At 40.9% G+C, this 26,537-nt stretch overlaps 1 protein-coding gene across 1 annotated transcript; it reads left to right on the top strand.

The window, feature by feature from the left end:
• Positions 1–6,800: 6,800 nt before the first annotated feature.
• Positions 6,801–8,827, top strand: LOC132525335 (lysine-specific demethylase 4D-like). Its single transcript, XM_060157884.1, is given in 3 exon segments — positions 6,801–7,789; positions 7,791–8,607; positions 8,610–8,827. Coding segments are annotated over 3 exon segments (1,956 nt in total). The 5' UTR covers positions 6,801–6,802; the 3' UTR covers positions 8,762–8,827.
• Positions 8,828–26,537: the final 17,710 nt, after the last annotated feature.

Genomic DNA, 26,537 nt, shown 5'->3' with positions numbered 1-26,537 from the left:
GAACAGCACTTGGGAGACGATGTGATGATTTACAGTGATGAATTTCAGTGGAGAAGTGGGGTCAGAATCAGAAGCCTAGAGAGATGAGAAAATGCTTTTGTAAACGTAGATTATTTTTGTTTATGTTTTGACATGTTGGGTATTGAAATGAAGGTAGGAGAACGAATGCAGCTTAAATCAGCAGACTGATGACTGATGATTTAACTCTTTACAGAGGTGATAGTGATCATTTGATTGACCATAGTTTTGGAATGCATGGGAGGTGTCAATTTAAGGAGTTTAAATGGCAAGATTAGCTCTGGAGAGGGGGAGTATCTTGTTTTACCCTGAGACTGGAGAGTAGGAAGAAAGATGGGGTGTAACCAAGAGGAGAGAGATTGCAGTGGGCACCAAATGATTTTAGTTATTTATTTTTTTAATAAACATTTTTGGAGTGTGCACTATATGAAGTACCAAGATCCCTTGGAAAATATGATGATGAAAAAGGCCTAGACAATGCTCTCAAAGTAGTTTTAAATGGAAGATAAGTCAAGTACAAAAATAACTCCAGGGATTGAGAACACAAGCTATTAGCTTAAATATAAATTTTTCTACACCTCAGTTTCTTCCTCCATAAAATGGGAATAAAGATAGTACCACCTATGTTTCAAGCATCCCATTCTCTTTCTAGCTTACATTTCCTAGTGTTCTAATAGAAGTATTTGACCTAATGGAGACATTCAGCCCATGAATCAAACACTGTTTCATTCTCCATCATTGCCCTCATGTTCTCATTTCCTTTTTTACCCAGGATAAATTTACTGGAAAACCCTAACCCTAACCCTGATGAAACCTTACTATTTGCTTTCTTCCCATCTTTTGAGTCCCCTTCTGCATGGAGGAAAATTCCACAAGTCATACAATATGAGTTCAGGAAACACATCAAGACTAAGGCTCTCATAGGTTCTGCATTTCTTCAGCATCTACATGGAGGGGCATCCCATGTGGAGGAGGGTTTTGTTGTAGTGGAGGCCCCTTCCCCATTGCTCTTCCTTCATATAGGGCTTTGATGACAGCCACTTTATTAGGAAAGGGACCTTCAGACTGCTTGGGGAAGTAAGCTGCCTAGATATCATGCCAGCCATTTACAGGAGCTGTCTGGGAAAGCCAACAGCCCTGTACATTAGGAGGCACCTGGGGACCTTGGGCCCTTTTGGATGCTATAGCCGTCCAGTCATGGAAGGAGTCTAGGCTAGCCTACTGTTCAAGCATCTTAGGATGAACATCTAGGGTCATTTTTGAACAATGCTTCTCCTTCATAACAATCTATCCCCAAGACCCTTGAGTGCTCCTCAAGTGTTTCTGGAATAGGAAGAGAGATATTATTTGACTTCCACCCAATCTTTAGAGACTAAGTTAACTGCATTGGTCACACTCCCTCAGGGATAGGCTAGATTGTCAACGACTCCCCCCCCCCACCATTTATTACCAATACATTCTGTAGAGACCTCGAGATTGTTTCTTCTATCATTGACATTAAAGTTAGAAAAGGAGAAAAGCGAATTCTTTTGATCCTCCATTACCTACCTTCTGCATATTCCACGGTGCATGAGGCTCCAGGGCAGAGGTACAAAGAGCTACTACTGCTCACTCAAAGGGCCCCTGCCATCAGTATTCTGGTCTGCAGGAAACATTCGTTTTATGTACTCTTTTTTTTTTTTTTATTCATTACTGGAGTATAGTTGCTTTACAATGGTGTGCTGGATTCTGCTTTATAACAAAGTGAATCACTTATACATATGCATATGTTCCCATATCTCTTCCCTCTTGCATTTGATGCACTCTTACAAAAGCTACCAGCAGGGGTCACAGAGAGCAAGCCCTTCCTTGGCTATTATTTTGTCCCTGATCCCAGACCCAAAGGATAAAGGTGTTATGTTTAAGCCAAATAGTGGCTTTGGGGAGTCTCTTTGGGGAGAGAGGTGGTAGAGGATTGGGCCCCAGCCCCAGCTTCCTCTTGTCTTGAATGGACCCCAGATAACATATAGGGACCTCTGGCACCTCTTGCAGACCATAGGAGATGTGGGGAGTTTCTATTACTTGGAACAATGGCAGGCCAGCTGATCTTAGTCTTATTGGGGAGACTACAGGGTGAGGAAGGTTCAATGCCTCTGTTCTCTAAAGGCAGTTGAGCTCTTCCTCACCGATTTCTTTAGCGTGGTTTTCTTCTCCTCTCCCTGGTTCTTGTGCTGACCAGATACTAGTGGTGGTTAACGCCCTGACCACTGTGCTAGCTCCGCCCATTCTGGCAGCTTTCCCAGGAAAATCCCTCTGTACCTAAAAGGACCCTGAAATTTGTATGACTTTTAGATCCCATATATTTTCTTGTAAGAAATCTTAAAGGAAAAATTTCAGGCAAAACACCTGTGTTTTGTGGGCTGATGACTTTAAAAATGAGTCCTTTTACTAGACAGTTGGAAGAGCTGATGCCATTCAATTGTGATGGCATCAGGAATGATGCAGTTAGGGTGGGGCTGAGTTGAGTAGAATCTGGGAGAGATACATGGGTACTGACCATCAGTTCAAGTTTCACTTGAAACTGTTCTCTTGAGAGAGTACCTGTTTTCGTGGAAGGAAAATTGTCTCTACTTTTATCCAGAGCAAGAGGATCAGAGGAGACTTCACTGAAAAGGTGATGTTTGGGCTGAGGCTTGAGAGTTGCCATGGTGCTAAGACCATCAGACAAGACTATACAGGCCTTTTTTGAGACACAGCCAGGAATGTGTTTGGAAGGAGAGAGAAAGGAGCAGGGTAGAAAGGGATGAGGTCAAGAGGTGTTGGTGGGCCAGATCACTTAGGGACTTTTAGGACATTCGAAGGATTCGAAGTGGGGTGGAATAGGTGTGCCTGATGTTTGAGGACAGGGAAAAGTGAAAGAGAATATTTGAATGGTGGAAATTAAGGGAGCTTAAGAGGATTAGGAAACAGTATTAAGGGAGCACTTGAAATTGGGTTAATGAGATAGTTTGCTTTTTTCCTTTTTCATTTGTACACATATATTTTCTGTCCTAAAATTATAACTATTACATATGGCTCCATACAGTTCAAGTTGATCTTGGAGTATGTTCAATATGTTTCTTTTTTTTCACACACACACACTGTATTTTATTTTTCTAAGGGATAGATAAACTGACACCAAGCATTGTAAATGGATGACCACAACAAGAGCAACAAGGATTGCAATTACCAAACACGAAACACACTCATACTATGTCATAATAATGACATTCAGTCCAGTAATCCTCCACAGTAACAGCTCCTTTACTTGCAGTGAAAATTGATTTGTATATTTTTTGCCTCTGAGTCCTTGTGGGATTTTTTTCTTTTTATTCAAACAGAAGGTCAAAAAAATTATAACCATCCTCCTCAGTTCACTCAGTCCCATGTAATTAATTTTTTTAAAATCTTGATCTTTGTTAGCACTTTTATGAATTCATCAGTTTTCCATTAGTGTTGTGAGAATGCTTATTCATTCAATTCAGCAGTATAGTCAGTTACCAGAAACGTGTACTTGTCAGAGTCTTTTCCATGAATTCCCTGAAGATGAAAACCTCTTATAGGAACATTTTTGCAAAAGCATCAGAGTACACCCAGAACTGTCTGTAAATGACAAAAGACTTAAAAATGACCACGGTTAAAGATTTGATGAAAGTTCATAATAATGCATTTGACAAGGAAATTTAGTTATTTCTGAGATATACATTTTAAAGTAATAGAATTATGACTTATAACATTATACCAGAACATATAAGATTTTTAGAAATTTCATATAATGTCTGAAACATTTATATTAACATATTTCCATACAAATAATCCAAAGAAAGCTTAGTATTAGTTGTTTTTTGTTTGTTTATACGGCAGGTTCTTATGAGTCATCAATTTTATACACATCAGTGTATACATGTCAATCCCAATCGCCCAATTCAGCACACCACCATCCCCACCCCACCACGGTTTTCCCCCCTTGGTGTCCAAAGTTTTGTTCTCTACATCTGTGTCTCACCTTCTGCCCTGCATCCGGTTCATCTGTACCATTTTTCTAGGTTCACCAGACATGCATTAATATACGGTATTTGTTTTTCTCTTTCTGACTTACGTCACTCTGTATGACAGTCTATATCTATCCACGTCTCAACAACTGACTCAATTTCATTGTTTTTTATGGCTGAGTAATATTCCATTGTATATATGCACCACAACTTCTTTATCCATTCGTCTGTCGATGGGCATTTAGGTTCCTTCCATGACCTGGCTGTTGTAAATAGTGCTGCAATGAATATTGGGGTGCATGTGTGTTTTTGACTTATGGTTTTCTCTGGGTATATGCCCACTGGTGGGATTACTGGATCAGATGGTAATTCTATTTTTAGTTTTAAAGGAACCTCCATACTGTTCTCCATAGTGGCTCTATCTATTTACCTTCACACCAACAGTTGAAGAGGTTTCCCTTTTCAACACACCCTCTCCAGCGTTTGTTGTTTGTAGATTTTCTGATGATGCCCATTCTAACTGGTGTGAGGTGATACCTCGTTGTAGTTTTGATTTGCATTTCTCTAATAATTAGTCATGTTGAGCAGCTTTTCATGTTGATGCATCTCTTTTTCCTAACTTTAATGAGAATGTTACATTTGTTTCACTGTTAAGAATGATCCTTGCTATTTTTTACCTTGAAATTCTTTATCTTACAAAACAAGTTTCTCTTGATGCTTTGCAAGTGAGAATGTAAAATCATGAATGGATTTGGCATTTCATCAAATGCTTTTTTGGTACCTATAAGATGATGGTATTTTTCATTTACTTTGTTAATATTCTGAATTATATCATTAAATTTTCCAGTGTTGAATCATTCTTCCTTTCTATTTCTATTTCTATTCTTTTATTATATTGCTGTATTTCATTGGATGACATTCCAGTTTATGTTTTCATCTATGCTTATAAACAATGATGGCCTGTAGCTTTATTTTTTTATTGTCCTTTTTTCGTTTTGCTATCAGAGATAAGAATAGCCTCATCTGAGTAGCTTTCCAACTTTTTATGTACTCTGAGACAATTTGCACAGTAAGAGTTAACTGTTTCTTTCAACTTTTCTAGATTCACATATAAAATGATGTGTTCCCTGGACTTTCAGGTGTCGTACTTTGAACCAGCTTCTTATACTGGGGTATTATTCAAGCTTTCTGGTGTTTCTTGGATCCATTTTGGATATGTTTCCTCTCCAGAAAATTATTCTTTTCTCTTATCTTTTGAAAATCTTGCTGTCACGTTTCTCCTAAGATTCTCTTTTGAGATCTTAAAAATTCTTTCGTGCACTATTTCATTCCTAGTGGTTTATTTTCCCCTTCTTTCTTAGGCGCAGTTATGCCCATGTTTTATTGCTATGCTTAATTTCTTCCAAGAATAACTTTGGTCATCAGTATTTGGTGTTGTATGTGTTTTCTTTCATTAACTTTTCTTTATTTTTTGTTACTTTTTACTCCTACCCCTTCTTTCTCTTCTTCTATTTTGTAGCTTCTTCAATTGAATGTTTAGTTCATATATTTTCAATCACCCTTCCTTTTCCTTTTGGTACAATGAAAGATATCTGTCTCCTTTAATGCTTTTCACCCTAAACTATATTTTAAATTTTATTTAAATAATTTAAATAAATTAAAAAAATTATTTCACAGAAATTTTTTTTTTATTTCACAGAAATTTGTAAAAATCATCATAACTTGATGATTTATGACAGTGAGCCATTCTGATGGCTGTGTAACCAGCACCTGGCTTCAGGATAGAATATTCACATTATTCTAGAGACTTCCTCACACCCCCACTCACAACCTCTCTCTCTCACAAAGGTAACCACTACTCTGACTTCTAACATAGATTACGTTGCCTCCTTTTTCTCTTTATATAAATGGAAGCAATGAATAGATATTCTTTTGGGTCTGGATAATTTTGCTCAGTATTCTGTTTATAGAATTATTCTTATATTTTCATGTAGTTCTTGTTTATCTTCATTGCTGTATTGTATTCCATTGTATGAATACACTACAATGTACTTAACCATTCTAATGTTGACTGGCATTTGAGTTGCTTCCAGTGTTTGGCTACTGAAATAATGTTGTTTTGAACATTCTTGGACTTGACTTTCATTGCACAGATATACGCATATCCTAGGCACGAATCATAGCACATGGGTAAGTTCAGTTTTAGTGGATACTGTCCAAATAGTTTTTCAAAGTGAATGTAATGATTTCCATTCTCCTTACTAGAGTACAGGAATTTCCACTGTTCACAACAACACCATTTCTTGTACTGTCAATCTTATGAAATTTTAGCCTTTCTTTGGATATGCAATTATATTCCATGGTGGTGTGTTATTTGTAGTTCCCTAGTAACTATCTCCAAACATTAGTTTGCAACCTGTCTGTATTGTATTTTTTCTTAGGTTTTGTTTCCAATACTGCCCTGAAGACACATTTGGGATACCCACCCAGGGCTGGGTGGTGATTCACTAGAGCTCAAGAGACCAGAGCCAAGTGTCAACCAAGGACATCACAGACTTGCAGGCTCAGCCAGCATCAGTCCTGAGCAAGGCTTCTGCCCAGCGTGGAGTCCCCTGTAGAATCAGCAAGCCTAAGAAATATTATCAACTCATTGCACTAAAGTCTACTGGGGGTTCCTGCTGATATACTCCAACCCATTTTTGAAAAAGTAGTGTTTACCAGCATCCTCACCTATCCAGAACATAAGTAAAAACTTGGGAGTTTCTTGCTTATTAATGAAAGCTATGAAGTCTAAGTCCAACTGGGCCCAGAACCCAAGTTGTAGCATAATGGTATTTCGTCCAACCAAAGAAGAGTTTAATGATTTCAATAAATACATTGCTTATATGGAATCCCAAGGTGCACACCGAGCAGGCCTGGCTAAGATCATTCCACCCCAGGACTGGAAAGCCAGAGAGACCTATGATGACATCGATGACATCTTAATAGCCGCTCCCCTCCAGCAGGTGATTTCTGGGCAGGCAGGTGTGTTTACTCAGCACCACAAAAAGAAGAAAGCCATGACCGTGAGCGAGTATCGCCGCTTAACAAACAGTGAAAAACACCAGACTCCATTCTACTCTGATTTTGAGGATCTGGAGCGAAAATATTGGAAAACACGCCCCTATGGTTCACCAGTATATGGTGCGGACGTCAGTGGCTCCTTATTCGATGAAAACACGAAGCAGTGGAACCTTGGACATCTGGGAACCATTCAGGACCTGCTGGAACAGGAGTGCGGAGTGGTCATCGAGGGCGTCAACACCCCCTACCTTTACTTTGGCATGTGGAAGACCGCCTTCGCCTGGCACACGGAGGACATGGACCTTTACAGCATCAACTACCTGCACTTCGGGGAGCCCAAGACTTGGTACGCGGTGCCCCCGGAGCACGGCCGGTGCCTGGAACTCCTGGCCAGGGAGCTTTTCCCGGGCAGCTCGCGGGGCTGTAAGGCCTTCCTGTGGCACAAGGTGGCTCTCATCTCGCCCACGGTCCTCAAGGACAACGGCATCCCCTTCGGTCGGGTCACTCAGGAGGCTGGAGAGTTCATAGTGACGTTTCCCTATGGCTACCACTCCGGCTTCAACCATGGTTTCAACTGCGCGGAAGCCATCAATTTCGCCTCACCGCGCTGGATCGATTACGGCGCAGTGGCATCGCAGTGCAGCTGCGGGGAGGCACAGGTCGCCTTCTCCATGGACGCCTTCGTGCGCATCCTGCAACCCGGAGCGCTACGAGCTGTGGAAACGCGGGCAGGACCGGACCGTGGTGGACCACACGCAGCCCACGGAGCCCAGCAGCCAGTTCCTGAACGCCTGGAGGGAGGTCCGCGCGCATGGGGGACCCGCGCTCCGCCGGAGGCACTGTCCGTCCCGCAGCAGCTCGCACCGCCGTCCACCCGTGGCCGCCTGCCGTGGGACCCGCTGTCGAGCCCCTGTGGATCCTGCGTCCCCGCCCCCCTCGCCGGCCCGGGGTTCTTGCTCCGCTGCCCAGTTCGGGGCTGCGGCTGCCTACAGCTCCGCGGAACCCGGCCTGACTCCGCCGCTGACCGCAGGTCCATCTGCTGCGGATCTCCACCTACCTGGACGATATGGTCCTCGTCGTCGTCCTTGGGAAGAGGGGACTCAGGATCCGACTGTCCGGGCCCGGACTAAGAGGCGCTTGTCCTTAGATACAACGCACCCATCTCTGGACTTAGAAGCTCAGCTCCCGTTTGCTGGCGATCCCTTGATGGACAACCCTGCATTGCTGAGCCCATGGCTGCAGCATCCTTCTAAGCCTTCCGGGTGCTGTTGCGCCCCTGATCTTCAACCCTTGGGTCCTCCATTGGATCCCGAAAATCCGATGCACCCTGGCCCATGCCTGCCATCTCTGGAGGGTATTACATCCAGTGTCCTTGACAACCTCCCTTTGATTCCTCCCTACGTCCCTGGGACTGTGAGAGTGTTTCCCAGGGACGATGCTGGGAACTGCAGGGCCCCCGTGAACTTCTGTGAGGATTTAAGTTTGGACCAATCATATTCCTCTGAGAGTCTTGTCCCAGTCTCCCGCACACCCTTGACTGTGATCCCCTGGGGCTAAAGCTAGAGGCACCTGCATCTCTTGAGTCCTGCGAGGAATTCCTCACCAATGCATGGTATTCAATCTGTGAGCCCATGACGACTGAAGACTTTGCTAAATGTGACTTTATCTGACTCTCCACCCCAGAAACCACAGAAGCTCTTTTTTTTAAAAAATAAATGTATTAATTTTTGGTTGCATTGGGTCTTTGTTGCTGCGTGTGGGCATTCTATAGTTGTAGCGAGCAGGGGGCTACTCTTCATTGTGGTGCGTGGGCTTATTGCAGTGGCTTCTCTTGTTGCAGAGCATGAGCTCTAGGCACACAGGCTTCGGTAGTTGTGGCACGTGGGCTTAATAGTTGTGGTTCGTGGGCTAGAGCGCAGGTTCAGTAGGTGTGGTGCATGGGCTTAGTTGCTCCGCGGCATGTGGGATCTTCCCGGGCCAGGGCTCGAACCCATGTCCCCTGTATTGGCAGGTGGATTCTTAACCACTGCACCACCAGGGAAGTCTCTAAAAGAATCATCTTTAATGGATATGGGCTCAGTCAGAGATTCTAAAACTGCGGTCCAGCACCAACAGCAGCATCTCATAATTTGTTAGATGTGCAAACTCTGTGGCTCCACCTCAGATCTACTGAATCAAGAGTCTTTGTGGTTGGGCTTCCCTGGTGGCACAGTGGTTGGGAGTCCGCCTGCCGATGCAGGGGACACGGGTTCGTGCCCCGGTCCGGGAAGATCCCACATGCCACGAAGCAGCTGGGCCCGTGAGCCATGGCCGCTGAGCCTGCGCGTCCGGAGCCTGTGCTCCGCAACGGGAGAGGCCACAACAGTGAGAGGCCCGCGTACCACAAAAAAAAAAAAAGAATCTTTGTGGTTGAAGCCTAGCAAGCTGTGGTTTGACAAGCCCTGCAGGTGATTCTGATGCACCTACTAGGCTAAGTCAGTCTTGATAATTAACATCAAATCTGACTAGGATCCCTTCTTATAAAGGAAACAAAGCACAACTGGGAAGGGCAGCTTCTTTTGCCCTCTCTCGTCTCCTCCCCTTCCTGAATGTGGACAGTGGGCAGGGATACAGAGAATCAGTTCCTGGTGTTGGGGACAGACAAAATCAGGCAACAGGGGTTCCTTGAGACGAAGCATCAACTAGAAGGTGAGAAAAGTGAGTTGTATAAAAAATTACCTTGCTTCTGGTTACTGTTAGTTTGTCTTTCCCTGTAGTTTGAATTAAGCCTTTAATCAAAGTTCCAACCTCATCTCTGCCCCTTGCTTGAATAAAAATTAGACCAGGACCATATTATATGGAAAAAACCCACCTGTGGTCACCTTGATGGTAATGGGGGTTATCCAGAAAACCTTCAAAGAAGTGGAATTGGAGTGAGAACTGGCCTCTGCACCTGGAGACTCCCCTCCCCTCTTTGGCAGGTTCTGAGTTTGCTCCTATTAATGAAAGAGGCTTCATTATAGTTCCTACAAATGTCTGTGGGTACCATAGGGATAACCAACTACATCTCCTCTTCTAATACAATCTTGCACTCATATTTTTGCTACTTGCAAAAAATTTGTAAAGTACAAAATAACAAAAATAAACTATTTTAACCCAGAACACATAAGTAGCCTTTATTAATGATTTTGTTAATATATTTGTATACTTTTTTTTTAATTTTGTGTTCCATTGGAGAAAATTTTATTAAGAAAATTAGCCAACAAAATTTACTGGGATTGACTGGTAAGATTGCTTTTATCTATATTGAAAGAAGGATTGAGGGGAAGAGAAAGAAAATATCCACATGGTGTGATATCAGTTGCAGTGTTGATATCCTTCTTGGGAAAAATTCAGAAGCAAATCTTCTAGGGATTAGATGATGTTTTCAAATGTATTTCACATATCACAGCAATTTCTGTATATTTTTGAAAACCTCTGAGTGTGTGTGAGCTTACAGGCACACATGCAAATGAGAAGGGGAGAGAAGAAAGATATTCCCACCCTTCTGAAAGACTTTTTAATCTTTGAGGGGATCTTGTCTCTGGAGAAAAATAGCAAGAAAAAGAGGCCATGTTTTTCAAGGATAAATGAAATTGGGAAATTTTTTTTCTCTTTTATCTGCTTTTTCTTTTTTTTTTTTAATTGTGAGAAGCTGGTTTCAGGTAAGTGATAGGCTAAGCAGGGGTGATTATTGATGAAAGATTTCATATAATGGCTTTGAAAGGAATAGTACAGATTTTTTTTTTTTTTACTGTTATCGTTCACTGTATAAAGGAGGAAATTCATCCAATTTGTTCTTGTGGTTATTCCTTCCCTGTTTCTGTGAGTTTATTACTTTTTTCAAGGAACAGAGGGGAGAAGAGCCCCACTTAGAACCTTTGACAGCAGGAGGCTTCTTAAATGTCTATTTTCATGTAAACCCAGGATGGGGCTTGTGGGCATTCCCACCTAGGAATATTGTACTCATGCTGCAGTGGCCAAATCTCCAAAAGAATGAAGAATGGGGAGAAGCTATGAGAAGCTCTGCTCTGTGTAATAGTAGGGTGCTTGTTCTCAGTGCTAGAACGGGGGCTGTGATGCAGAACTCTCTAATCTAAGGGAGCTGTATTCAGAGACAATTGGCAGGCTATGGCATGATCAAGCAAAAGGAAAGTTGAGTCCTGGTTGTGGGCTGAGTTGGGTCTCTGGGGGAAAAGAGGATCCCAGGACTCATGAACTCACTTCTTCATGCTTTACTATGCCTAGAGTCCTCACACAGCTTCAGTATGTCTCCCATCTCTTTGTGGCTCCACTAGGAGCCTAAAGGGATCCTGATGTCATCTACCTCTAAGGGCAGCTGAGACCCTCTGGCTCTGAGAAACTCTTATTAAAAGCCACACCAAGGTTCAAGAGCGTGGTGGAGCCGTCTAGGGATTCATTTTAGGAGGTGTGGGAGCATGAGAAAGCATTTTACTGCTACCCTACAAATTGAGAACTAAATGAAAGAAGGTCCAACTAACTAAAGCCCGCCTCCTTGATTGTGAGTTCCTTAGCTGAGCCCTTTGGCCATTTCCTACTGTGTCTTTTAAGCCAGGTTGAAGAGCTCCAAGTAGAGATACTTGAGATCTGTTACTATTGTGGGTCATGATATGGAGAGTGGGGGTGGGACTTAGAATGCTGAGTGTGAAAAACAGATGAAATCTCCACTCTGGGTTATATACAGATATGTCTGTTTTCCTACATCATTCTTCTACAACAAATTTTAAAGTTTTGAAAATCTTTTAAATGCTTTCCCTATTTCATCAACTACTGTCTCACATTCGGGTTTTCTCTCTCTCTCTCTTGCTCGATTTTTATTACCTTTGCTTCAATTCCTGTATTTTTGCTTTTCTCGTGAGTGAGCTCCCTCTCTCTTTTGTTGTCATTTTGTTCATGTACTCAATAATAGTAGTAATTAAAACTTCTGCAAGGCACTGATCCAATTACCCCCCTTTGAGATAGGTACCTACTTTGTTTTGCAAATGGGAACATGGTCGCATGTCATCTCAAGTTGACCAGGGCTAGTGAACAATGGGTCTGAGAATCAAACTCAGCAGTTTAGCTTCAGGGCCTGTGCTCTTAACCACAGGCCACAGTGCTCTCCACTGTCTTTTTCACTTTGGGTGTTAAGAAACAGCAGAAGCTTCATGCCAACTCCTTGAAATGGGATTTTCTACCACCGAGAATAATTTTGAAATGTGCAGGAAGCTTTGCCTGTTGTCTCCCGTATCCGTATCTCATATTGTCTACAACCCTGCTGAAATTCCCCAAGGATTATCTTTCTTTTGGATTTGTTGGCACATCAAATAAAGTAAGGACAGTTTACTTTGGTCCAGGCACTGTTTGAACCTCTTTTTCTCTATATCTGCCCTCAGGGTCACAGTAACCCTTTTATGCTAATTTCTCTACAAATGCATCTCTTTTGCACTGCTTTCTCTAAGTTCCTCTCTACTCCTCATGTCTCTATTGTTCTAGTCTCATCTCTGATCCTTTACCTGGACTTTACTTTCCTCTTCCTTTCTTCCTATTACATAATCCCAAATACCCCTTGTCCTGTTAGGCATGACCTCCTCACATGTTTGTGGAATCAGTCAGGACAGGAGAACCTTCACTCCAGCTTCTGGAAATGAGGCCACATCACAGGAACCTGACTGAACATTCTGGAAAACTTCTTTTGCCACTTCCTCCCTTTGATCCTACATCTTTATTGCTGGGTCTCAGGTAAGAACAAGCAGCAGCCATTTCTCACTCTGGGATATTTAGATGATCAACACATCTTTCGTTATGAAAGTGAAGAGCCAGGGCAGAGCCCTGGAATGTGGGTAGAGACGTTCCAGATTTTTGTACTGAGATCCGGGCCAGACAGAGGACTGAAGGAGAAGGAGAAAGATGTCAGAGTGATTTTGTCAGACATCATGGTTCAGTAGGGCCAGAGGAGAGGTGCATATAAGAAGACAGTCAAAAGCCTGTGGCAAGGACAGGGCCTGTTCCTTCACAGCAGAGTGGTAATATAGACACTAGATTTTTGCAAAGAGATGCCATGTCTCAGAGCCAGCATCAGAAACTTCCACAATCCAGAAGAGTGGGAGGCCACAAGAACTAGGCTGACTGTCCCTTCAGAGTATGGGAGGCACGGGGACTGTGAGAATAGAGCAATTTCTGTCTGAGAGTGGGAGCAAGTTTCAGTCTCTTCGGGCCACACTTACTGGTAAAGTCCAGTGGATGACTCAGCTCTGGGTTTTTAACATCTGTCTATTAAAGGCAGGATATGCCACCCTCTACTCAGAAATACTCCCATGGACAGAAGTCCACAAGGCCCATATTAATAAGACTTTCAGTGAAATATGGAGACATCAGAAGGGGTTTCCTGCAGAGGAGAGGTACTGACCTTCTTCACCACTCAGTCCTAGAATCACCAAGTCTTTTCCTGGTGCTGTATGAGGAGATGAACATCTCTCCCACTCAGTATTGTGCATATCTGTGTCAACACTCTTTTACTATGTTGTATTCAGAGTAATTGTCCAGTTGTCCTTGAAGGACCCCACAACAGAAGAAATATTTACTGTGCCAATTTTCCAGAGAACTAGAGATGCATTTAATAGAAATGTGGAGCTTGAAGTGTGGAGCTATCTCATTGAATCTACTATATCCAGGGCCCTCACTCTCTGGATGCAGATCCCTGAGATCAGCTTCTTAGGAAGAGCAGATATAGCGGGTTTTATTCCTCCCCTCCTTACCCCCAAATAGACTCAACAATATATCCCATCCCTCATTCTCTTCCTACAACGTAACTTCAATACTGCTCCCTGTTGAAAGTGTTCCGTCCCTTTGAACATGGGTAGGGTTGTGGCAATAACAGATAAGACACTCTGTGTTGCACAAAAGGTAGAATAACTTCCATCTGACAGTAATGGGCTCCTCGCTCTAGGAAGCAAACTACTATGCTGTGAGGAAGCCCCCAAGCAACTACATGAAGAGGTTATATGAAGATATTCTGGGCAACAGCCCCAGCTGAGGTAACTCAGAGAGCGTCAACTGCCAGACTTGTGAGTGAGGTCTTCTGTGTTTCCAGTGCATGTTCAGTTACCAAGAGAATGACCACTAGGTGGGTCTACAGACCCAACAGACTCACTATGCTCTGGGATTTTCCAGAGCTGCATTTCTTACCTGATTCTCATTAGTTCCCAGTCTAACATGAGGTGAGGGTTACGCTTCAGGTCTCCAGGTATCAATTAAATCTCATACCCTGTGTGAAATATAAATGTATACATCTTCCCATTTTCCTAATGAACAGTCACTTGAGTTATTAGCCATAGGTCCCCTTGGATTAGGACTGGGTAATCATTACAGTATATAATACTGTGTCACGGTGTCACAGGGAACTTACGCCTAGGGATGTGGTCACCTCATCAATCAAGGAGTTCGAAGTCTGAAAATTGTCTCAGTCCTGGGAACTGGAAAAAAGGATCATTACATTAATTGGAGAAAACAACCCTCTGCCTCCTGATCACACTTTCTTGATTTCTTTTGATTATATCTTAAAGCAGTATTCTTGGCTTCTCTTGTATCTGTTCTGCCCCCGGGGATCCTATTCATTTTATTAACCATCTCTGCAATTCCATGTGGGCCAAGCCATCTTGGTTCCTGCTCAATCCTTGCTGGCCATTACAAAAATGCAGTCTGCTGGCATCTGGCAGTTAAATGCCCTATCATCTGAGTGATATCAGTAGCCAAGCTCTGTAAGCACTTTTATCATCATCTCAATCCTGGAGAGGATAGCTACCACTGAACTTCTTTCTGATGCTAGATCCCTCTCACCAGCACATTTGTGATAACCTTGGTGAATAGCGCATTCTCTTTATTGACAAACACAATGCTATGGTTGACCTTCTGACCTCATAATATATCCACTCCAAGATACAAATGCCCTTTTGCCCTTTTTTTTTTTTTTTTTTTTTTTTTTTGCTGTACGCGGGCCTCTCACTGTTGTGGCCTCTCTCGTTGCGCAGCACAGGCTCCGGACGCGCAGGCTCAGCGGCCATGGCTCACGGGCCCAGCCGCTTCACGGCACGTGGGATCTTCCCGGACGGGGGCACGAACCTGTATCCCCTGCATCGGCAGGCGGACTCCCAACCACTGCGCCACCAGGGAAGCCTCTTTTGCCTTTTAATCCCATCCTGTCCCATCTTACAGAGCAATTCATGCATTTCATTGTTACTAAGCATGGGCCATTGCTTTTTCCAGGCTTGTAGGAGTCTGCAAGCCACAAATGTTCTAATCTTCTAATATCCTTCCAGAGTGTTATATCCTATATCCTGAGAAGGTGCTCCCAGACCAATAAACTCTCTCTTATCCTGTTTTATGTTCTAGCCCCCTTGATCAGGCATGCTCAAAATCCAGTCCTAAGGGGACTCTCATAATTTCTTCAAGTACATGCTGGATAATTCTCCCAGCTTCTTTAGGATATAGTATCTTAATTCTCAGGCTAAATGTCTTCATGGTTAGGCTTTGCTGAGACTTAAGGAAGCCAGGAGAGGAGATGGGGCAAATTTTGAGGGGGTTCCCTATTGACTCATAGGGGAGAAACTTCTGCAGTGTCTCCCTTCATAGTAGTTCCAAGTTTAATAGGAAGAGTGAGACATTTCTGTGATCTTTGTGGATCCAGAGAAGTTTTGTCTTCTGTCTTGTCAGGCTTTTCAGTTCATTTGGATAAATATCTCGGAGTGAAATTGCTGAGCTGTGTGATGATTCTTCATTTAGTTTTATAAAAACAAAACAAACAAACAAAAATCAACTGCCAAATTGTCTCCCAGAGTGACTGTACCATTGTTCACTCCCACCAGCAGTAAAGGAGAGTTCTTGTTGCTCTGCATCCTTACCAGCATTTGATGTTGTCAGTTTTTAAAAATTTTATTTTAGCCGTTCTAACAGACATATAGCAATATGTCATTGTGGTTTTAATTCCAATGCCTCTAATGACTAATGCTTGAGCACATTTTCATATGCTCATTTGCCATCTAAATATGTTCTTTAGTGAAGTTTATATCTCTTGCCCATGTAAAAAATTGGGTTGTTTGCTTTCTAATTTTTGAGTTTTAAGTGTTCATTTTATATTCTGAATATGAGTTCCTTATCAGTTGTTTGACTGCAAATATATTCTCAGAGTGTGGATTGGTTTACATTCTTATAATTATATCTTTCAGAGAGTGAAAGTTTTAAATTTTGATAAAGTCAAATTTATCTATATTTCTTTCATGGGTTGTACTTTTGGTGTTTTATCTAAGGCTGTTCTTTCTCCATTGAAGTGCCATTACACTTGTAAAAAATCTGTATTTCTGCAGGTCTCCTCTTCACTTTCTGTTTAGTTCTAATGATCAGTATGTCTATCCTTTTCTCAATACTGTGTTGTTGTAATACTGTGGAATTCCACTAAGTTTTAAAATCAAGTAACGTGAGTATTCTGATTTTATTTTTTAGGATTGTTTTGGCTATTCTATTTGTTTGGTATACCATAACAAATTTTAAAAACATCTTGTGGGTACCTACAAAATTTTTCTAGAGTTTTGTTAGAGATTACACTGAATTGATAGATCATATTTAGGAAGATTACCACCTTATCAATATTAAATTGTTCAGTGTATGAACATGATATGTTTCTCCGTTTATCTAGATCTTTCTTTTCTTTCATCAATGTTCTGTAGCTGTTGCCATGCTGATCCTGCACATATTTTGTTAAAAATGATAACTAGTTAATTCACTTTCTTAAAACTTAAAATTATGTGTTCAGACATAATTGACAAAGAATAAACTCCACATACTTAAAATGTACAATTTGACAAACTTTTGATATATGTAAACACTTACAAAGCCGCCATCACAGTCAAGACAATGAACATATCAATACATTACCTGCAAAAGTTTCCTTTGCCTCTTTAATTTATCTTCTTTTTGTAGTATAAAAACACTTAACATGAGATCTACCCATTTAACACATTTTTAATTATATAATACATTATTGTTAAGTATAGCTATAATGTTGTATATCAGACCTCTAGAACTTATTGCATTTTGTTAATTCACTTTTTCAAGTTATTATAAATATGAGTTTCAAAAAAATTAAAATACAAGTTTTTCATTACTTGTATATGGGAAATGAAATCAACTTTTATATATTGACCTTTTATTCTCTGACCTTGTTAAGCTTACTTATTACTTCCAGGATTTTTTTAGTAGATACTTCGGAATTTTCTACACTCACAGTCATGTCATCTATGAATACATATAGTTAAAAATATACCTCTTTAAATAAACTTCATCCACCTTCAGTAATACTATATTACTTTTCATGTAATGTAAAATCCTTATAGTATTTCCAATTCCTCTTTTCCATTTCTTGTGTCATCGTTGTCATAAGTTTCATAAACACATACATTGTTAAACTATTGCTTTAAACAGTAAGTTATCTTTAAAAAATTAAAATATAAGAGCATATGTTTTGTCTTTATTGAATTTCCAGTGTTCTTCATTTTGTAGATCAGTTTTCTTCCCAGCATCATATGCATTTGTCTGAAGAACTTCGCTGTGTATTTCTTACAGATTAGGCCTGATGGAACTGAAATCTCTCGTCTTTTTTTGGAAAATTCTAATATTTATTTTACTGTTGAAGTATATTTTCACTGGATATAGAATTGTGGGTTGACAGTTGTTTTCTTTCAGCAATCTAAAGATGTCACTTACCTGTCTGCTTGCTTGCATGGTTTCTGATAAGGTTTCTGCCATAATTTTTGTCTTTATTCTTCTGTATATAATCTTCATTTCTCTTTTTTCTATTTCGGTGGCTCCCTTCAAGAATTTCTCTTTGTTATTGGTTTTTATTCAGTTTGAATATGACTTGCCTGAGTGTGTTTTTTTTTTTTTTTCTGAGTGTGTTTTTTGTTTGCTTATTCATTTTGTATTTTTCTGTTTCATATTCTCTGAAAATCGTGGATCTTTTTTTTAATTTATCTTATTTTATTTATTTTTTTCATTCCTTACTTATGTTTTTTTTTTTAACAACTTTATTGGGGTATCATTGCTTTACAATGGTGTGTTAGTTTCTGCTTTATAACAAAGTGAATCAGTTTTATACATATACATATGTTCCCATATCTCTTCCCTCTTGCATCTCCCTCCCTTCCACCCTCATTATCCCACCCCTCTAGATGGTCACAAACAACCGAGCTGATCTCCTTGTGCTATGTGGCTGCTTCCCACTAGCTATCTATTTTATGTTTGGTACTGTATATATGTCCATGCAACTCTCTCACTTTGTCACAGCTTACCCTTCCCCCTCCCCATATCCTCAAGTCCATTCTCTAGTAGGTCTGTGTCTTTATTCCCATCTTACCCCTGGGTTCTTCATGACCTTTTTTTTCCCCCTTAGATTCCATATACATGTGTTAGCATATGGTATTTGATCTTCTCTTTCTGATTAACTTCACGCTGTATGACAGACTCTAGGTCTATCCACCTCACTACAAATATCTCAATTTCCTTTCTTTTTATGGCTGAGTAATATTCCATTGTATATATATGCCACATCTTCTTTATCCATTCGTCCGATGATGGACACTTAGGTTGCTTCCACGTCCTAGCTATTGTAAATAGAACTGCAATGAATATTTTGGTACATGACGCTTTTTGAATTATGGTTTTCTCAGGGTATATGCCCAGTAGTGGGATTGCTGGGTCATATGGTAGTTCTATTTGTAGTTTTTTAAGGAACCTCCATACTGTTCTCCATAGTGGCTCTATCAATTTACATTCCCACCAACAGTGCAGAATGTTCCCTTTTCTCCACACCCTCTCCAGCGTTTATTGTTTGTAGATTTTTTGATGATGGCCATTGTGACCCGTGTGAGATGATTCTCATTGTAGTTTTGATTTGTATTTCTCTAATGATTAATGATGTTGAACATTCTTTCATGTGTTCATTGGCAATTTGTATATCTTCTTTGGAGAAATGTCTATTTAGGTCTTCTGCCCATTTTTGGATTGGGTTCTTTGGTATTTTTTTGTTATTGAGCTGCATGAGCTGCTTGTAAATCTTGGAGATTAATCCTTTATCAGTTGCTTCATTTGCAAATATTTTCTCCCATTCTGAGGGTTGTCTTTTTGTCTTGTTTTTGGTTTCCTTTGCTGTGCAAAAGCTTTTAAGTTTCATTAGGTCCCACTGGTTTATTTTTGTTTTTATTTCCATTTCTCTAGGAGGTGGGTCAAAAAGGATCTTGCTGTGATTTATGTCATAGTGTGTTCTGCCTATGTTTTCCTCTAAGAGTTTAATAGTGTCTGACCTTACATTTAGGTCTTTAATACATTTTGAGTTTATTTTTGTGTATGGTGTTAGGGAGTGTTCTAATTTCATTCTTTTACATGTAGCTGTCCAGTTTTCCCAGAACCACTTATTGAAGTGGCTGTCTTTTCTCCACTGTATATTCTTGCCTCCTTTATCAAAGATAAGGTGACCATATGTGCGTGGCTTTATCTCTGGGCTTTCTATCCTGTTCCATTGATCTATGTTTCTGTTTTTGTGCCAGTACCATACTGTATTGATTACTGTAGCTTTGTAGTATAGTCTGAAGTCAGGGAGCCTGATTCCTCCAGCTCCATTTTTTGTTCTCAAGATTGCTTTGGCTATTCGGGGTCTTTTGTGTTTCCATACAAATTGTGAATTTTTTTTTTCTATTTCTGTGAAAAATGCCAGTGGTAGTTTGATCAGGATTGCATTGAATCTGTAGATTGCTTTGGGTAGTAGAGTCATTTTTATAATGCTGATTCTTCCAATCCAAGAACATGGTATATCTCTCCATCTATTTGTATCATCTTTAATTTGTTTTATCAGAGTCTTATAATTTTCTGCATACAAGTCTTTTGTCTCCTTAGGTAGGTTTATTCCTAGATATTTTATTCTTTTTGTTGCAATGGTAAATGGGATTGTTTTCTTAATTTCACTTTCAGATTTTTCATCATTAATGTATAGGAATGCAAGAGATTTCTGTGCATAAATTTTGTATCCTACTACTTTACCAAATTCATTGATTAGCTCTAGTAGTTTTCTGGTAGCATCCTTAGGATTCTCTATGTAGAGTATCATGTCATCTGAAAACAGTGACAGTTTCACTTCTTCTTTTCCAATTTGGATTCCTTTTATTTCTTTTTCTTCTTTGATTGCTGTGGCTCAAACTTCCAAAACTACGTTGAATAATAGTGGTGAGAGTGGGCAACCTTGTCTTGTTCCTGATCTTAGTGGAAATGGTTTCAGTTTTTCACCATTGAGGATGATGTTGGCTGTAGGTTTGTCATATATGGCCTTTATTATGTTGAGGAAAGTTCCCTCTATGCCTGCTTTCTGCAGGGTTTTTATTATAAATGGTGTTGAATTTTGTCAAAAGCTTTCTCTGCATCTATTGAGATAATCATGTGGTTTCTCTCCTTCAATTTGTTAATATGGTGTATCACATTGATTGATTTGTGTATATTGAAGAATCCTTGCATTCCTGGGTTAAACCCCACTTGACCATGGTGTATGATCCTTTTAATGTGCTGTTGGATTCTGTTTGCTAGTATATTGTTGAGGATTTTTGCATCTATGTTCATCAGTGATATTGGCCTGTAGTTTTCTTTCTTTGTGACATCTCTGGTTTTGGTATCAGGGTGATGGTGGCCTCGTAGAATGAGTTTGTGAGTTTTCCTTCCTCTGCTATATTTTGGAAGAGTCTGAGAAGGATAGGTGTTAACTCTTCTCTAAATGTTTGATAGAATTTGCCTGTGAAGCCATCTGGTCCTGGGCTTTTGTTTGTTGTAAGATTTTTAATCACAGTTTCAATTTCAGTGCTTGTGATTGGTCTGTTCATATTTTCTATTTCTTTCTGGTTCAGTCTCAGCATGTTGTGCATTTCTAAGAATTTGTCCATTTCTTCCAGGTTGTTCATTTTATTGGCATAGAGTTGCTTGTAGTAATCTCTCATGATCCTTTGTTTTTCTGCAGTGTCAGTTGTTACTTCTCCTTTTTCATTTCTAATTTTATTGATTTGAGTCTTCTCCCTTTTTTTCTTGATGAGTCTGGCTAATTGTTTATCAATTTTGTTTATTTTCTCAAAGAACCAGCTTTTAGTTTTATTTATCTTTGCTATCGTTTCCTTCATTTCTTTTTCATTTCTTTCTGATCTGATCTTTATGATTTCTTTCCTTCTGCTAACTTTGGGTTTTTTTTGTTCTTCTTTCTCTAATTGCTTTAGGTGCAAGGTTAGGTTGTTTATTCGAGATGTTTCCTGTTTCTTAAGGTAGGATTGTATTGCTATAAACTTCCCTCTTAGACATGCTTTTGCTGCATCCCATAGGTTTTGGGTCATCGTGTCTCCATTGTCATTTGTTTCTAGGTATTTTTTGATTCCCTCTTTGATTTCTTCAGTGATCACTTGGGTATTAAATGGTGCATTGTTTAACCTCCATGTGTTTGTACTTTTTACAGATCTTTTCCTGTAATTGATATCTAGTCTCATAGTGATGTGGTCAGAAAAGATACTTGATATGATTTCAATTTTCTTAAATTTACCAATGCTTGATTTGTGGCCCAAGATATAATCTATCCTGGAGAATGTTCCATGAGCACTTGAGAAAAATGTATATTCTGTTCTTTTGGATGGAATGTCCTATAAATATCAATTAAGTCCATCTTGTTTAATGTATCATTTAAAGCTTGTGTGTCCTTATTTATTTTCATTTTGGATGCTCTGTCCATTGGTGAGAGTTGGGTGGTAAAGTCCCCTACTATGATTGTGTTACTGTCGATTTCCCCTTTTATGGCTGTTAGTATTTGCCTTATGTATTGTGGTGCTCCTATATTGGCTGCATAAATATTTACAATTGTTATGTCTCCTTCTAGGACAGATCCCTTGATCATTATGTAGTGTCCTTCTTTGTCTCCTGTAATAGTCTTTATTTTAAAGTCAATTTTTTCTGATATGAGAATTGCTACTATAGCTTTCTTTTGGTTTCCATTTGCATGAAATACCTTTTTCCATCCCCTTACTTTTAGTCTGTATGTGTCTCTAGGTCTGAAGTGGGTCTCTTGTAGACAGCAAATATATGGGTCTTGTTTTTGTATCCATTCAGCCAATCTGTGTCTTTTGGTGGGAGCATTTAATCCCTTTACATTTAAGGTAATTATTGATATGTATGTTCCTATTCCCATTTTCTTAATTGTTTTGGGTTTGTTATTGTAGGTCTTTTCCTTTTCTTATGTTTCTTGCCTAGAGAAGTTCCTTTAGCATTTGTTGTAAAGCTGGTTTGGTGGTGCTGAACTCTCTCAGCTTTTGCTTGTCTGTAAAGGTTTTAATTTCTCCATCAAATCTGAATGAGATCCTTGCTGGGTAGAGTAATCTTTGGTGTAGGTTTTTCTCCTTCATCACTTTAAATATATCCTGCCAGTCCCTTCTGGCTTGCAGAGTTTCTGCTGAAAGATCAGCTGTTAGCCTTATGGGGATTCCTTTGTGTGTTATTCGTTGTTTTCCCCTTGCTGCTTTTAATATGTTTTCTTTGTATGTAATTTTTGATAGTTTGATTAATATGAGTCTTGTCATGTTTCTCCTTGGATTTATCCTGTATGGGACTCTCTGTGCTTCCTGGACTTGATTAACTATTTCCTTTCCCATATTAGGGAAGTTTTTAACTATAATCTCTTCAAATATTTTCTCAGTAACTTTCTTTTTCCCTTCTTCTCCTGGGACCCCTATAATTCGAATGTTGGTGTGTTTAATGTTGTCCCAGAGGTCTCTGAGACTGTCCTCAGTTGTTTTCATTATATTTTCTTTTTTTTTTTTTTTTTGTGGCACGCGGGCCCCTCACTGCCATGGCCTCTCCCGCCGCGGAGCACAGGCTCCGGACATGCAGGTCCAGCGACCCAGCCACTCCGCGGCACGTGGGATCCTCCCAGACTGGGGCACGAACCTGCGCCCCCTGCATCGGCAGGCGGACTCCCAACCACCATGCCACCAGGGAAGCCCCTCTTTTTTCTTTATTGTGCTCTGCAGTAGTTATTTCCACTATTTTATCTTCCAGGTCACTTATCCTTTCTTCTGCCTCAGTTATTCTGCTATTAATCCCTCCTAGAGTATTTTTAAATTCATTTATTGTGTTGGTCATCGTTGCTTGTTTCCTCTTTAGTTCTTCTAGGTCCTTGTTAAATGTTTCTTGCATTTTGTCTATTCTATTTCCAAGATTTTGGATCATTTTACTATCATTATTCTGAATTCTTTTTCAGGTAGACTGCCTATTTCCTCTTCATTTGTTAGTTCTGGTTGGTTTTTACCTTGCTCCTTCATCTGCTGTGTGTTTTTCTGTCTTCTCATTTTGCTTTGTTTGAGGTCTCCTTTTTGCAGGCTGCAGGTTCATAGTTCCTGTTGTTTTTGGTGTCTGTCCCCTGTGGCTAAGGTTGGTTCAGTGGGTTGTGTAGGCTTCCTGGTGGAGGGGACTAGTGCCTGTGTTCTGGTGGATGAGGCTGGATCTTGTCTTTCTAGTGGGCAGGTCCACGTCTGGTGGTGTGTTTTGGGGTGTCTGTGGCCTTATTATGATTTTAGGCAGCCTTTCTGATAATGGGTGGCGTTGTGTTCCTGTCTTGCTAGTTGTTTGGCATAGGGTGTTCAGCACTGTAGCTTGCTGGTCGTTGAGTGAAGCTGGGTCTTGGTGTTGAGATGGAGATCTCTGGGAGATTTTCGCTGTTTGATATTACATGGAGCTGGGAGGTCTCTTGTGGACCAGTGTCCTGAAGTTGGCTCTCCCACCTCAGAGGCACAGCACTGACTCCTGGCTGGAGCACCAAGAGCCTTTCATACACATGGCTCAGAGTAAAAGGGAGAAAAAATAGAAAGAAAGGAAGAAAGGAAGGAAGGAAGAAAGAAGGAAAGAAAGAAAGAAAGAAAGAAAGGATAAAATAAAGTAAGATAAAATAAAATAACGTTATTAAAATAACAGATAATTATTAAGAAAAAAATTTTTTTGAAGTAAAAAATACAGACGTACAGAACCCTAGGACAAATGGTGAAAGCAAAGCTATACAGACAAAATCTCACACAGAAGCATACACATACACACTCACAAAAAGAGGAAACGGGGAAAAAATAATCTACCTTACTTCCAAAGTCCACCTCCTCAATTTGGGATGATTCGTTGTCTATTCATGTATTCCACAGATGCAGGGTACATCAAGTTGATTGTGGAGCTTTAATCCGCTGCTCCTGAGGCTGCTGGGAGACATCTCCCTTTCTCTTCTTTGTTCTAACAGCTCCTGGGGCTCAGCTTTGGAATTGGCCCCGCCTCTGCGTGTAGGTCGCCTGAGGGCGTCTGTTCTTTGCTCAGACAGGACGGGGTTAAAGGAGCCGCTGATTGGGGGCTCTGGCTCACTCAGGCCAGGGGGAGGGAGGGGCAGGGAGTGCGGGGCGGGCCTGCGGCGGCAAAGGCCGGCGTGACGTTGCACCAGCCTAAGGCGCGCCGTGCGTTCTCCCGCGGAAGTTGTCCCTGGATCACGGGACCCTGGCAGTGGCGGGCTGCACAGGCTCACGCGAGGGGAGGTGTGGAGAGTGACCTGTGCTCGCACACAGGTTTCTTGGTGGCGGCAGCAGCAGCTTTAGTGCCTCATGCCTGGCTCTGTGGTCTGCGCTATTAGCCGCGGCTCTCGCCCATCTCTGGAGCTCCTTTAAGCAGCGTTCTTTATCCCCTATCCTCGTGCACCAGGAAACAAAGAGGGAAGAAGTCTCTTGCCTCTTCGGCAGCTCCAGACGTTTTACCGGACTCCCTCCCGGCCAGCTGTGGCGCACTAACCCCGTGAGGCTGTTTTCACGCCGCTAACCCCAGTTCTCTCCCTGTGCTCCAACCGAAGCCGGAACCTCAGCTCCCATCCCCGCCCGTCCCCGCGTGTGAGCAGACAAGCCTCTCGGGCTGGTGAGTGCCAGTCGGCCCTGATCCTCTGTGCGGGAATCTCTCTGCTTTGCCCTCCGTAGCCGTGTTGCTGAGCTCTCCTCCGAGACTCCGAAGCTTCCCCCCTCCGTCACCCGCAGTCTCCGCCCACGCAGGGGCTTCTAGTGTGTGGAAACCTTTCCTCCTTCTCGGCTCTCTCCCACTGGTGCAGGTCTCGTCCCTATCCTTTTGTCTCTGTTTTTTTTTTTTTTTCTTTTGCCCTACGCAGGTACGTGGGGAGTTTCTTGCCTTTTGGCAGGTCTGAGGTCTTCTGCCAGAGATCAGTGGGTGTTCTATAGGAGCGGTTCCGTGTGTAGCTGTATTTCTGATGTATCTGTGGGGAGGCAGGTGATCTCCACGTCTTACTCTTCCGCCATCTTCCCTCGTAGATCTTTTTTTTAGTGTCCGTCACTAATTTTGGAAGAGTCTCTCAAATTATTTCTTTAAATGTTTCTTTTGCTCTGTTATATCTTTATTTTACTTCTGGAAATCTAATTACACAGATGCTAAACAATGTTAAACAGCATTTAATGTCCTTCTGCTCTTTGATGCTCTGTTCTGTTTTAATTTTTTACTCTTCGTTTTTCTTCTTTGTGTTTAGTTTTGGTATTTTATATTGACCTACCATTATGGTCACTGATACTTTTCTTTCTTGTATTGCAACTACTCCTGAACGCAAACACAAAATTCTCTGCATATATTATATCTAGCCTATCTGATTGTCTTATAGTTTTCATCCCTCTCCTGAAATTACCTATCTTGCATGTTGTCTACATTTTTTATAAAAGCCTTTAACATACTAATCACAGTTATTTTAAATTCTTTGTCTGATGGTTCTAACAACTGTGTTGTATCTAAGTCTGGTTCGGATGACTGCTTTGTTCAGACTACATTTTTCTTGCCTTATGATATGCCTCATAATTTTTGTTGAACCCCTGACGTATCACATATGACAGTAGATACTGTACTAAGTTCTTTTTTTATGCAGTAGTGAGCACAAACTTCCTTCTGTTAGGCCTTTAGTATAGGGATTTGTGTTAATTTAGTCAGAAATTGGCGTCTCCAGAATTAGGTAACTATTGTTCAATGTCATTGTTAAGAACCCAGTTTCTTTCCATCTTTTTTGTTATCCTTAGACTATTGTCTTTTCTCCTTAGGCTAGTTCACGTTGTGACCACAAGATGGCTATGCAAATGGGTATTGTATCCAAAAAATGTCCAGAAACAGAAAAAGCAATTTTTTTTTTAAATTCCACGCATCTCTTCTGAAGCAAGAAAATCTTTTCTGGAATTGTCCTAGGAGTCTTAGTTTCGTATTTCATTGGCCAGAATTGGAACAAATACCCTGTGCTAACCAATCAGAGAGAGGAAAAAAGGGGAAAATTGTGATAGTTTTGGACACAATATGACCCACTGC

This window comes from Lagenorhynchus albirostris, chromosome 9 (assembly GCF_949774975.1).
Source record: "Lagenorhynchus albirostris chromosome 9, mLagAlb1.1, whole genome shotgun sequence".
In the NCBI taxonomy this organism is placed as follows: domain Eukaryota; kingdom Metazoa; phylum Chordata; class Mammalia; order Artiodactyla; family Delphinidae; genus Lagenorhynchus; species Lagenorhynchus albirostris.
The sequence above is the reverse complement of the archived record's forward strand: the minus strand, read 5'-3'. Positions and strand labels throughout refer to the sequence as shown.